The sequence below is a fragment of the Helianthus annuus genome, chromosome 17 (genome assembly GCF_002127325.2).
Source record: "Helianthus annuus cultivar XRQ/B chromosome 17, HanXRQr2.0-SUNRISE, whole genome shotgun sequence".
Taxonomy (NCBI): domain Eukaryota; kingdom Viridiplantae; phylum Streptophyta; class Magnoliopsida; order Asterales; family Asteraceae; genus Helianthus; species Helianthus annuus.
Window position 1 is genome coordinate 52,768,190 of NC_035449.2, and position 12,358 is coordinate 52,780,547.

At 34.9% G+C, this 12,358-nt stretch overlaps 1 protein-coding gene and 1 long non-coding RNA gene across 5 annotated transcripts; one reads left to right on the top strand and one right to left on the bottom strand.

Annotated features, from left to right (window-relative positions):
* Positions 1–2,216: 2,216 nt before the first annotated feature.
* Positions 2,217–5,115, bottom strand: LOC110922486. Of its 4 annotated transcripts, XR_002583189.2 has the most exons (7): positions 4,479–5,115; positions 4,217–4,282; positions 4,076–4,115; positions 3,945–3,999; positions 3,122–3,216; positions 2,917–3,051; positions 2,217–2,554 (listed from the first exon to the last, which is right to left on the bottom strand). It is a non-coding gene; the product is annotated as an uncharacterized LOC110922486 (long non-coding RNA). The 4 variants fall into 4 exon arrangements; XR_004887036.1 differs by lacking the exon at positions 4,217–4,282 and having other exon boundaries at positions 4,479–5,111; XR_004887035.1 differs by having other exon boundaries at positions 4,217–5,111.
* A 6,390-nt stretch (positions 5,116–11,505) lies between these two features.
* On the top strand, positions 11,506–12,006 carry LOC110924227. Its single transcript, XM_022168259.1, has one exon. It carries the CDS (start codon positions 11,506–11,508, stop codon positions 12,004–12,006), a length of 501 nt encoding a protein of 166 aa, XP_022023951.1.
* The last annotated feature ends 352 nt before the right edge of the window (positions 12,007–12,358 follow it).

Below are 12,358 nucleotides of genomic sequence, written 5' to 3' on the forward strand. Positions count from 1 at the left end.
TTTGCAACTAATACATATGGATCTCTTTGGTCCTACAAGTGTTAAAAGTTTGGCTAAGAGTTCCTACTATTTGGTGATCACAGATGACTACTCTCATTTTTTGTAGGCCTATTTTCTTGAAACAAAAAGTGAAATTGTTGATATTCTGAAGACTTTCATCCCAATGATCGAGAGCATCATCAAGTAGAAGGTTAAATCCATCAGAAGTGATAACGGAATAGAGTTCAAGAATTAGACATTTATCTCTTTCTATGAAGAAAAAAGAATTCATCTTCAATACAATGCTGCAAGAACTCCTCAGCAAAAAGGTGTTCTAGAAAGGAAGAACAGGACTCTCATCGAAGCCACTCGAACAATGCTCATGGACTCCAAGCTACCGATTATCTTTTGAGCAGAGGCGGTCAACACTGCTTGCTACATGCTGAATAGAGTTCTAATAGTCAAACCTCACGGGAAGATTGCTTACGAACTTCTTTTCAAACGGAAGTCGTTAGTACACTTTTTCAGACCAATCGGTTGCTCATGCACCCTCCTCAACACTCAAGATAATCTAATCAAGTTCGATGTTGTTGGAGATGTTTGTTACTTCATGGGCTATTCATCGACTTAGAAGGCGTATAGAGTTTACAACAGAAGGACCAAGATGGTGATTGAGTTATACTACGTGGACTTTCAAGAAAGGAACTACACTAACACCGGAAGCCCTCCTGATTGGTTTTATGACGTAGATGTCATCTTCAACACTTTCGACTTTCCGGTTCCTGAACTCATTTCTAACCTAAACCTCTAGAAACCACTCAAATTGAAGAAGTGTTTGACACTTCAGCCATTTGCTTCACACCATTCACCACTCGTTTCACCCCTTTTGCCGCAGATTCGATCGATCCTCTAGCAGAAGTTAATGGTGACACTTCGGCTGAGAATGCATCTTCAAACAATGCTTCTTCCTCACAGGCGAATATGAATGATCCAGTTCCAGATCAAAGCTCATCAGATATTATTCCTAACGAACACCTTACAAACATGCAAGAACAAGTTGAAACACAACCAAATGCAAGCTACAAAACCAATCGCAATTTCCATCCTCTGGAAAACGTCACTGGTTCAGTTGAAGAAGGAGTACGCACACGGAGTCCGACAGGTATTATTAATCAAGGATTGTATGATGCATTTCTCTCATAGTCAGTACCATGTGACATCGAAGACGCCATTCAGGATTCCAGTTGGGTACAGGCTATGCAAGAAGAATTGTCTCAATTTAGAAAGCTTAAGGTGTGGGAACTTGTTGACCTACCTGAAGGCAAATATCCAATCGATACTTATTACAATTTCTATATATTTAGTCCCTCTACTTCTATTTATTACACTTTTGACTAAAACAATAGTAACAATATCTCCTCTCGATATGTGTTGGCACATAGAGATCGGTTTATATAGCAAAATTAAACTGGAGCATAAAATGCATTTTAATGTATACCAGTAATTAGATCCGCGCGCGTTGCTACGCGGGTACATTGTAAACATCGAACGAATTAGTTCAGGCATTATGTGATGCGTTAACCATATGAAAACATGTGTTTTTACGTATCCTATTTAACTCAATAGCATTGAAGTTGGAACAAAATGTAAAGTAATAGAATTTATATTGTACAATCATAACGTATTTACATGTGACCCGACTCATACATAGGAAACGTATAAAAAAAGCATAATCAAGTGTTGAAATTTCACCCCTAGTGCGTTGTGGTGGAGTTGAAACGTTAAGTAACTCGAATTTATACAAAATGTATTATATCTGATCTCATTCGATTCATAACTAAATTTATGGCGACACGTTGACGAATCTGAAACGTACATAAAATAAGCACGAAAATGTATTATATTTGACATGACTTGTTCCTAATAATGTTTACGTTGATGCATAGACCAAAATTTGAAAGAGTTGTAAAATGGAGTGATAATGTAGAGGTTAAAACTGCATTTCTCAAAAGTTAAGGGTGTAATTAGTGAAAAAAAAGAAGGGACTATTTGTGTAAAATCTACAAAAAGAAAGAAACACTTATGTAAGGGACAATTTATGTGAAAGTTATAAAAGGGACACTTATGTAAAAAGTACCAACATTATGCTTTAAGTTATATAATAACTAGAAAAGTGACCCGCGCGCGTTGCGCCGCGGGCAACGAAATTGGCGTGCAATTGATCAGATTCATACCAGTTTTGTTTAAGCTTATCATACTTCTTTCGTCATCAAAATCCGAGTAACAACTATAAGTACAACGCTATATAAATAATTGTATACACTAATAAATACAGGTTGATGACGAATAAATACAGTAACTATTACTAAAGTCTGAGTAACCCTTCTTTCATCTGTAGTTTTAAAGTAGCCCGAGTACGATGTCGGGTTCCTCGGAACCTGGTTTTGGCACGTTTTATTCTGTTGGAACCAAAAGGAGACACACTGCCTCTTGGTTGCGTGTTGTGCCATCGAAGGTTCTTTAGAATAGCCAACTCTCTCAAGTGTTTCCTTTTGTACAAATCCTGGGATTCATCCTGTAATTCGAAGTAGTGTCTTTATAAATAGTTGTAACCAACCAAACCATCTTTATGGATTGGTCAGCCGGTAAGATATCTATACGGTACAATCCACGATTTAAGGTTGGTTTGGCAGGTCCGACTGACCCAACAAACCTAACCATTTTCCTTTGCCACTTTTTTTCCAAACTCTTTAGGCTAGTTTGGCTGGTCTGGGCAACCCAACCAACCCAGTTTTGTTTCCCATATCCCAAAACTGTAGTTAGCAGTTCAAACTATAATTTTCATTGCAAAGTGAACAACTCTAATTTAATGAAGGTTATCAATAGGCTATAGTTTATTCACAATGTAGAAGGTATGTGGTATGAAAGAAAACATACCACAAGTTTGAGCAACCTTTTTTTCTCCTACAAGCTGAACGATACGCGCCTCCCGTCTGCCACATTTACGATAAATTATGTGATCGCTTTCTCCAGGTAGTTGAGATCAACAACAGTAGAGATTGTTGTCAGCAGCTGCAGTGGCAAGACATAAATATTCATTTAAACTAAAACAAAATATAATAATATGTGCTAATAAACATACCTTAATCTGGTTCAATGTAAAAGCTTTAGGCCACTCATTTCTAAAACCTTCACACACTTGCCAATATATCATCCATCCCTTTTAGTTGCAGCCAGCTAAAATGAATTTAGATCTGAAGGTTAGCAACCCCTAAACTTATGCAAATTACAATTCAAGATTATCAAACAATTATATTTAATTCAAATAGGTGAAACTAACGCCAGCAAGCTAGTTCAAGAAATAGTTCGATACATAGTTTGGTAAAAAAGAATGAAGCATAAGCATCATAAAGCAATTGGTTAAAAAGTATCTTAGTGAATATTTTTTTTGAAAAACAATTTCATCTTAGTGAATATTTAGTTTAGTAAAATTGGTAGTTAACATGGCTATTTTAATAACTCCCCCTCTTTAATGATCCATAGTTAACAATTTACACATGTTCTTTTATATTCATTTTAACCCCTTATTCAATTCATTGTTTTTTCATCTCAATCATGAAGCAAGTTTCGAATAATATACATCTGGTATATCATTATGCACAGATGCAGTCATGTTATATCATTATTACATTTTCATTATTATTATTATTATTATTATTATTATTATTATTATTATTATTATTATTATTATTATTATTATTATTATAATAAAACCATAAAAATAGTAGTTCTTATTTTTCATTCAATATATATAATAAAGCATAAAGAATCTGGCTTTAACAGTTCTTTAATCTAAACTTGATTAACTTTCTGTTTTTGTCAACTAAAAAAGGATGGTGCCCTTTATATTACGAAGCATTTACTTATTATAATCTCTAGACGTTATCAGTAAGAGATAGACAAACCTCAGAAACACGATACAGACAATGGCTTTCAAGTCAACCACTTTAAATCGACCACCTGTAACAAAAATAAATTAACCAAAACCATCAATGCAAAGTGAAAGAGAAACCGAAAAAGACAACCACAGACTTACAAATGCGAAAGCAATGGAAAACCGACAGCACCACCCACACCTAAAATTAAGACGATACAACAAAACCAACAACCAAACTTAAACAAACATGCATAAACCAGATGTAAGATTACAAAATAAATTCAAAAAGCAAATACGCACAAAGTACAATGGTGAAAACAAAAATTAGACCACCAAGTTGATTTTTCCAATAGCATTGATAACATGCTGCAACAAACATGATCAATAATATGTAAAAAAGTCAGAAGTAAAGAGGATATCTACGGTCTGTGGTAGCAATACTTAAAGATTGATTTGGCTAAAAAATTATCACCATTCATAATCATTATTTCTAAAAACACTAAACCGATAAAATTAACACTCTAGACCCAATAATAACACTTTATCCTCTAGGAATTTGTACCCCAATGTTCCTTCCTGGCTTCGAGCAACTATCACAACGACAGCAAGCAGGACTACTATTCGACAGTAAAGACGATTTCTAGGGTCTAAGGTAGCAATATCACTAAGATGAACCACATGAAATTAACAGTCAAATTTGCAGCGGCTTTCGTCGTCTTCGGAAACAGGGGTCCGCCAAGTTGTGTATCCAACCGGCCATCTTCTCTCTTTGCTTAGTGTATCCGACCGGCCATCCAGTCAATTATGTAAGTATCATCTTAAATCTTACATAAGTTTTTGTTTTGTGACTGGAGGGTTTGCTAGACCTCGCCGGAATCCCGATATCTGAATCATCACCGTCATCTCTCTGTTCTGAGATACATAACCCTCTTATTTGTTACCCAATAAACCACCGTTTCTAGAGTGCTATCGGAGGGATGATACTGGTGAACGGATAGCGGATTGTGGAAACCCTAACCAGTGCTCCGTCCGCTTTCTCTTTTTTTCTGAAATCCACCGCTGTTATGAGCGTCGCATCCCCGTCGTGAATCACAACCGTTGGCAGCGGCCCTTCCTCCGTTCTCTCTTCTCTCTCTATCGTTGATGGTGAGGAGGGCTAAATGGAGATTTAGCTTGTCAGCCCAAAAGAGTTTACAAATCTAAAAACCAAAAGTACAAATACCAAATGCTTTGAACATCAGTAATGCACAAAGTACAACCCTGTTATGCCTTTTAGTGTTGCAAATTAGAAGTATATATAATAAGTTATGTATGGGACTCAAGCGTAAGATGATGGTGAATATTGTTGCATGTATAATTTTATTGATTCAAATAAGACATAAGATAGTGAATTAAGTCATGTAGGCGAGTCGAAATAGATACATGATTATATGTTCACCTAAGTTATAGGCTCATACTATCTTATTATTTATACTAAATGATACAAATTACAACACATGTTTAAATAGATATCAACTGCACAAAAATCCATCAATAATTAGCCTTTCAAGAAATATCCCATGACATAAAATAATTTTACATACTAGTTAATCCTTTTTATATAGTTAAAATGTATTTATGGGATATATATTAAGTTTTGTAACCTTCAAAGTGTATATTAGTACGAGTCACATAGCATCTGAGCGAGGGATACTTAGACACACTTTGTCCCCAACTTGTTCCCTATTATAAAGCCATTTTTTAACTTTTGAAAAATCATGTTTTTGTACAATCTTAGTTTAAAGAGAATATATGGAAAACTAAGAAAAACAATGAAAAGGGCCAAAAAAGGAAAAAAGTGAAAATATGGGGGGCCGAAATGGAGCACGCCAACATACACAAATTTTGAATTTCACCCTTGGCGACTCCAATGGAGATTCTTAGATTCTGCAGGCGTGAAGAGGAGAAAAGCCTGCTGCTATGGCCACTCAACACCCACCATCTTTTGTCAAATTGTCACTTTACACCCCTACCACTTCCCACCAACATCATTGCCTCCAACTTTGGCTAATCCACTTTCTCCTACTTCAACTTTTGACTCGTTCAAAATTACTATAAGTCGTTTCTTAATCATAAACATAAAGAAAAAGTTATTTTTAAATTTAAATATATTTTACGTTATAAATATAAAGATCCTTAACAAAAATGTAACTTTTTATTCAGGGTCATTATGTTCCGGTGTTTATGAATTAGTTCGAATTAGCGAGATAGATTAAATTTCTCGTAATAATGTGAGATCAAGAATTACACGCGATGATAATTGCGTACATAATGTCTCAAATCGATTCATGCTAAAATCCTAACACAACTTCAAAATTTTCTGAAACCCTATCAAGATTACATGACAATGTTTTATTCTTTCTTAAAAACTTTGCATTTCATGTTCAATAAGAAACAGTGATTCAATAAAACTCACCCCATACTCACTTGATCTAGTTCCAATTTTCCTTACACTTCTGATTGATTCAAGAAACATACACAAAACATTAATTTAAGCATAACTGTGTCAAGTCAACATAATTTATTTCAATTTATTTATAGTGTCATTGTCTAAAATACACGATGTCACTTTAATGTCGAATGCATATCTACTTCGGGTATGTTTGACATGGAGCTTTTAGAAGTTTCTAACTTTAAGCTTTTAAGAAAAAGCTCATACCCAATAAAAAAAACCTTATGTTTGGCAAAAGTAGCTGGTGGCTGGTAGGTGGTGGTGGTAGCTGGTATAGTAGCTGTAACTTTTAAGATATATTTGGTGTTTGATAGAGTAGCTGAAGCTTTTAATAAAATGTATAAAATGACCAAAATGGACATAATTAAAAATTTAGAAAGTTGGTGCATTAAAAAGTTCCTTATTTTTAGCGGTTAAAATAGTCATTTTTCCCTAAAAGCTTGTAGCTTCTTCTAAACGCTACTAGTAGTAGCGTTCAACCAAAAGTTTCAAACTCCTAACCTAAAAGCTTAAAGCTCCTTCAATCAAACAAGACCTTTTATTGAGTAGTAGCTTTTTCTTAAAAGCTTAAAACTAGAAGCTCCTAAAAACCTTACTAATTTTCGTTCAAAATCATTAGTGATTAATTGATGTATATGTTACTGTATATCATGATGGTATGCAAATGGGATGATGGCACATTGTTCTTGCAATTACGGATATAGGGTATGTTTGGAAAAAGTAGCTGGTGACTAGTGGCCGGAAGTTGGTAGCTGATAGCTGGTATCTGTAGCTTTTTAGATATATTTGGTGTTTGACAGAGTAGCTGAAGCTTTTAATAAAATGTATAAAATGATCAAAATGGACATAACTAAAAATTTAAAAAGTTTGTGCGTTAAAAAGTTTATTATAATAGTGATCATTTTTTGCCTAAAAGCTTGTAGCTCCTTCTAAACGCTACTAGCAGGAGCGTTCAACCAAAAACTTCAAGCTCCTAACCTAAAAGTTTCAAGCTCCTTCAACCAAACAAGAGGTTAATTAGATGTTTGATGGTTTAATATGCTACCACTTTCTACACGGCCCGGTGACACTTCTGGCTGAATGGCGACCATAAGCAATTTTGTGAGTTTCTGACGCTAAAATTTGACATGAATCTATGATTTATTCAAGTATAACTTCTTGTTGATAAAAATATTCTTAAATATTGATTTTTTAAACAAATAAACACTTGGAAAAAATTTGGCATGCATATTATATCACTTGCAATAATTGACAAGTTTTATTGGGGAAATATGGAAGTTGGTTTACGTGTTACATTGATTACATAATTAAATATAGGTCTGGGTTTTAATAAGGTCTTGAAAATAATGCCTTCATCAAGAGTATTGATAAGGGTTGCAAACTTCAATGTTGTCTCCTGCAAATGTAACCAAACTTGTATGTCAAAATGTTGACCCCCCTTCCACCATTAATGTCGAAATACTTAAAATACAAGTACGAGTAAATAAATTATAGTAAATGTTGTTGTCCAATATATATATATATAGAGGGTCAGAATCATTTCAGAATCATAAATATTTATAGAACTCACAGAACTCTTAATAAACAATTTTTTTATTTATAATTTTTTATGTTTAAGATAATTTTATCATTTATTATGTGTATTTTTACGATTACATACATGTTAAGAGTAATTTTATCATTTTTTATATGTAATTTTATAATTACACATATGTAAACTAGTTTTTTTACATATATGTAATTAGTTATGACAACATATATATATAATTTTGGCAATTAAACATACGTAAACTACTTTTAACATGTATGTAATCAAAGAAATACATATAATAGATGATAAAAAGATCCTGAATACAAAAACTTATATATAAAATGATTGTTTATTAGGAGTTCTGAAAGTTCTGTAGTTATTTAGAGTTCTGAAATGAACTCAACCCTATATATATATATATATATATAGAGAGAGAGAGAGAGTTAGGATCCTGTAAAAAAGGCCCAAACTGTGAGAAAGGTAAGAAAGAATCTCAATCATTAGATCTTTTGATCTAATGGTTGAAATCAATAGGGACCAAAATGTAAAATATTTATATTAATTTTGATTGAATTGAAATATCTAGGGGCAATTGTGTCTTTTTATCTTCATTTTGTAAATCAATTCAATCCAAAATCCCTGCAATTTCGTTCTCTCTCTATCATACGTTCCTAATTTTCCTCTTTCTCTCTCTTTCTTCTTCCATATTCAGAACATAATCCCTGCAAACATCACGAATCTGAAGATCAAACATCAATACGAAGATCAAACATCAATTGGAAGATCAAACATCAATCGGAAGCGGACCGGCAGTGGTGGTCGACGACGGCGGTGGCGGACCGGCAGTGGTTGGGTTCGATGACGGCGGGTGGTTGGGTTAGATGACGGCGGCGGTTGGGAACCATGAGATTTTACTGTCGGGTGGTTGTGTTCGACGACGGCGGTGGCGGACCGGCAGTGGTGGTGCCGGCAGCGGAGAAGAAGATGATACAAAGATGTAAGGATTATTGAATGGTGTTATTTTTTACTGAATGGTGTTATTTTTTACTGAATGGTGTTATCTTTTATGAATGGTGTTATTTTTTTACTGAATGATGTTATTTTTTACTGAATGGTGTTATTTTTTACTGAATGGTGTTATTCTTTTCTGAATGGTGTTATTTTGTTTCTGAATGGTGTTTTTTTTCTTTTTCTGAATGGTGTTATATTTATTTACTGAATGGTGTTATATTCTTGTACTGAATGGTGTTATATTATTTACTGAATGGTGTTATTTTGTTTACTGAATGATGTTATTTTTTGTTTACTGGATGGTGTTTTTTATTTCTGAATGGTGTTATTTTATTTCTGAATGGTGTTTTTTGTTTACTGAATGGTGTTATATTATTTTGTAAAAACACCATGAATTGAACTAGAAATTTTTTTAAAACACCATGTCATGAACATGCTCTGATTCTGTGAATGATGCAAAAAAAAAATTTAAAATGAATGATGTTATGGACGGTTATAATTCCTTAAATCAAGGATTTTCTCTCTCCAAATCCTTAAATCAAGGATTACCATATTTGAATTTGTTAGTGCATTTACAATCATTCCCTTTTCAATTAATTTAGATCTAATGGTTGAGATTCTTTCTTAACTTTCTCACACTTTTGGTCTTTTTTACAATAACTCCACCCTATATATATATATATATATATAAATTTCGATTGGTAACTTTTATTCACAGACCCAAAAAGGGCGGCATAACAACAACACAAGACAACACACGACTACATGAGATCAAATTTACACCAGCTATCCCACGACACCAACATGTTTTTAGACCGATTCCTGTACAATAAAAAGCCGAGCGACTTGACACTTTGGAAGATCTCCTCAGCCTTCACTTCCAAACTTGACGTAACTATCATAATACCTTGAATCGCTTCTCTAGCTTTATTCCTGACCTTACAAAACTCATAAGTCTCCACTATATCTCTAACCGAAAAAAACAAGAACGGACTCACCTTGCACCAAACATTAACCTTGCTCCAGACTATCGAAGTGATTCTGCACAAACAAAGGAGGTGCTCCGTAGTTTCATCTCCGTCTTCGCGTAAGCAGCAAGTGATATTGCCACTGTAGCAATTCCGATTACGCAAAGCCAATAGCGTGGGATACCATCCATCGTCGCCCTCCACATAAAAATGTTACATGTGATCTCATAAAATGAAAGGTAATCTTGGGAACGATATATAGATATTAATATAATTTTTTTAAAACAGTAATTTTTAAATGCACAAGTTAATATATTAGTCTTGTCAAATAAAGTTTGAAAGATATCAGCTACACTTTTAAGACAAAAATTACGGTATTTACTTAAGATGAGACATAAAGTAAAAACTGCATTCTTGTATAAATATATAATACCCAAAATGTAAAACAACTATATATATGAAATGTAAGAATAAATATATTTATTTTTGATCATCGTTGTTATTTATATTATATAATTGATTATAACATAATTATTTTTTATTAGATTAGTTGAATAGACATAATTACCCTTATTAACTAATTAAGCATTTTGCCCTAGTGTATATAAGGAGAGATAGCTAGAGAGATAAAAGTGTTGGCTGTGAAAGACTTAGGTGGTGTTTGTTTTTTATGAAAAGTAGTTCAGAACCTCTTATGTCTGCCCCACGCAGATCACGCACAGACGTTTGAGTCTGCAGCTTGTTTGTTTTTTAGAAGTGATTTCATTAAAAAATCCTCTTCCCCACCTCTTCCCCAAACAGACATTGCCTCACCTCTTCTAGACACTCTGCTCTTTCAAAACACCTCGAAACCCTAGGATACTCCAAGCGACCTCCAGCGAAACCTCCATAGCAGACCTGCATCTTCTTCCCCAATCGACCACCTCCATAGCCGACCTGCATCTTCTTCCCCAATCGACCTCCAAAACACAAACTCCAAACCCTAGCTTGGTTCTCCAGCCGTCACCTGCTCCACCCCCACCTCCAGTCGACCTCCACCTCTAGCCGCACCTCCACTCCAGCCGCACCTCCACCTCCAGCCGACCTCCACCTCCAGCCGCACCTCCACCTCCGGCGACCACCACCTCCGGCGACCTCCACCTCTAGTCGACCTCTACCTTAAGTCGACCTTCACAGGTAAGTTCTTTTATATTTTTTGTCAAAAAATTGTTTTTCTATTGTTTGTTTTTAGTTTAATTGTTTGTTCTTTTATAATTTTCATGTAATCGTTTGTCAAAAATTCTTTTGTTAAGTGTTAGTTTATAATTTTATGGAAAATAGATGTTCAACTAGATGAATTGTTTGATTAAAGTTTGGTGTATGTAGTATGATTAAAGTTTGGTGTATGTAGGTTGATTAAACTTGATGAATCGTTTGATTAAAGTTTGGTGTATGTAGTATGATTAAAGTTTGCAGAAGTTAAAAAACAAACAATCTTCTTCTTGCAGACTGCAGAGATTTGGTCCACCTCTTCAGCTGCAGATGTCTGCAGATGTGGTCCGCAGACTGCAGACGTTTTACCTCTGAAAAAACAAACAGCACCTTAGGGATGGAGCAATACGTTTCATTTAAGAGATGTAGTTGGGTTCCTGCTAAATGTAATATTCTTATGTGGAGGGCGGGGCTCGACCGGATCCCGACGAGACAAGCTCTTTGTAGAAGAAACATTCGGATCAACTCGGATGAGTGTGGGCTTTGCGGTGAAGGGGTTGATTTGGTGGACCACATCTTCACGGCATGTGAGTATTCGTTGTGTGGGTGGGCTAGGCTTCCGCCCCTTTACGCGTTTACATTCAAGGACATAATGGATTTCCACAAAAGTATACCGGGAAACAAAAAAGTTAAGGAAACTGTTCGGGGTCTCATGTTCGTGGCTTGCTGGTGTATTTGGAAAGCGAGGAATGCAAACATATTCTCAAACTGGAATGGTAATAGTGGGGAGATTTTTGAGGAAGTTAGGTCTCTAGGTTTTCTATGGTTGAAAAGTCGATCGAAGCATAGGAATCTAGATTGGAGAAAATGGTGTAATTTCACTTTGTATACGTTGTAGTTTTTTGGCGCGGGCTCTCGGTTTTTTGCCGGGCCGGCCGGTGTTTAAAAAATTTACCTTTCAAAAAAAAAGCTAGAGAGATAAAAGTTATATAATTATATTAACATAATAATTCACGAAATTTGTCCCTGCCCCCCCCCCCCTCTTAAATCATGTTCTTCAAGAACACATAATGTACACCCTAAACGGGGACTCGATGAAGTTAACGAGAAATCCTCTACTTTCCTCTCTGTTGCAATTACTGGACTCTCTGGTGCAACATATATCAATCTTTTATCATGTTTTTCAAACAACTATCACAGAGAGCTAATTAACATGTGGTATCAAAACAGATGTTAATCAGTCAGCGCTC

Bases quoted from the DNA above. Each gene is read 5' to 3' on its own strand.
- LOC110924227 (XM_022168259.1), top strand. From the start codon at position 11,506: ATGGAGCAATACGTTTCATTTAAGAGATGTAGTTGGGTTCCTGCTAAA.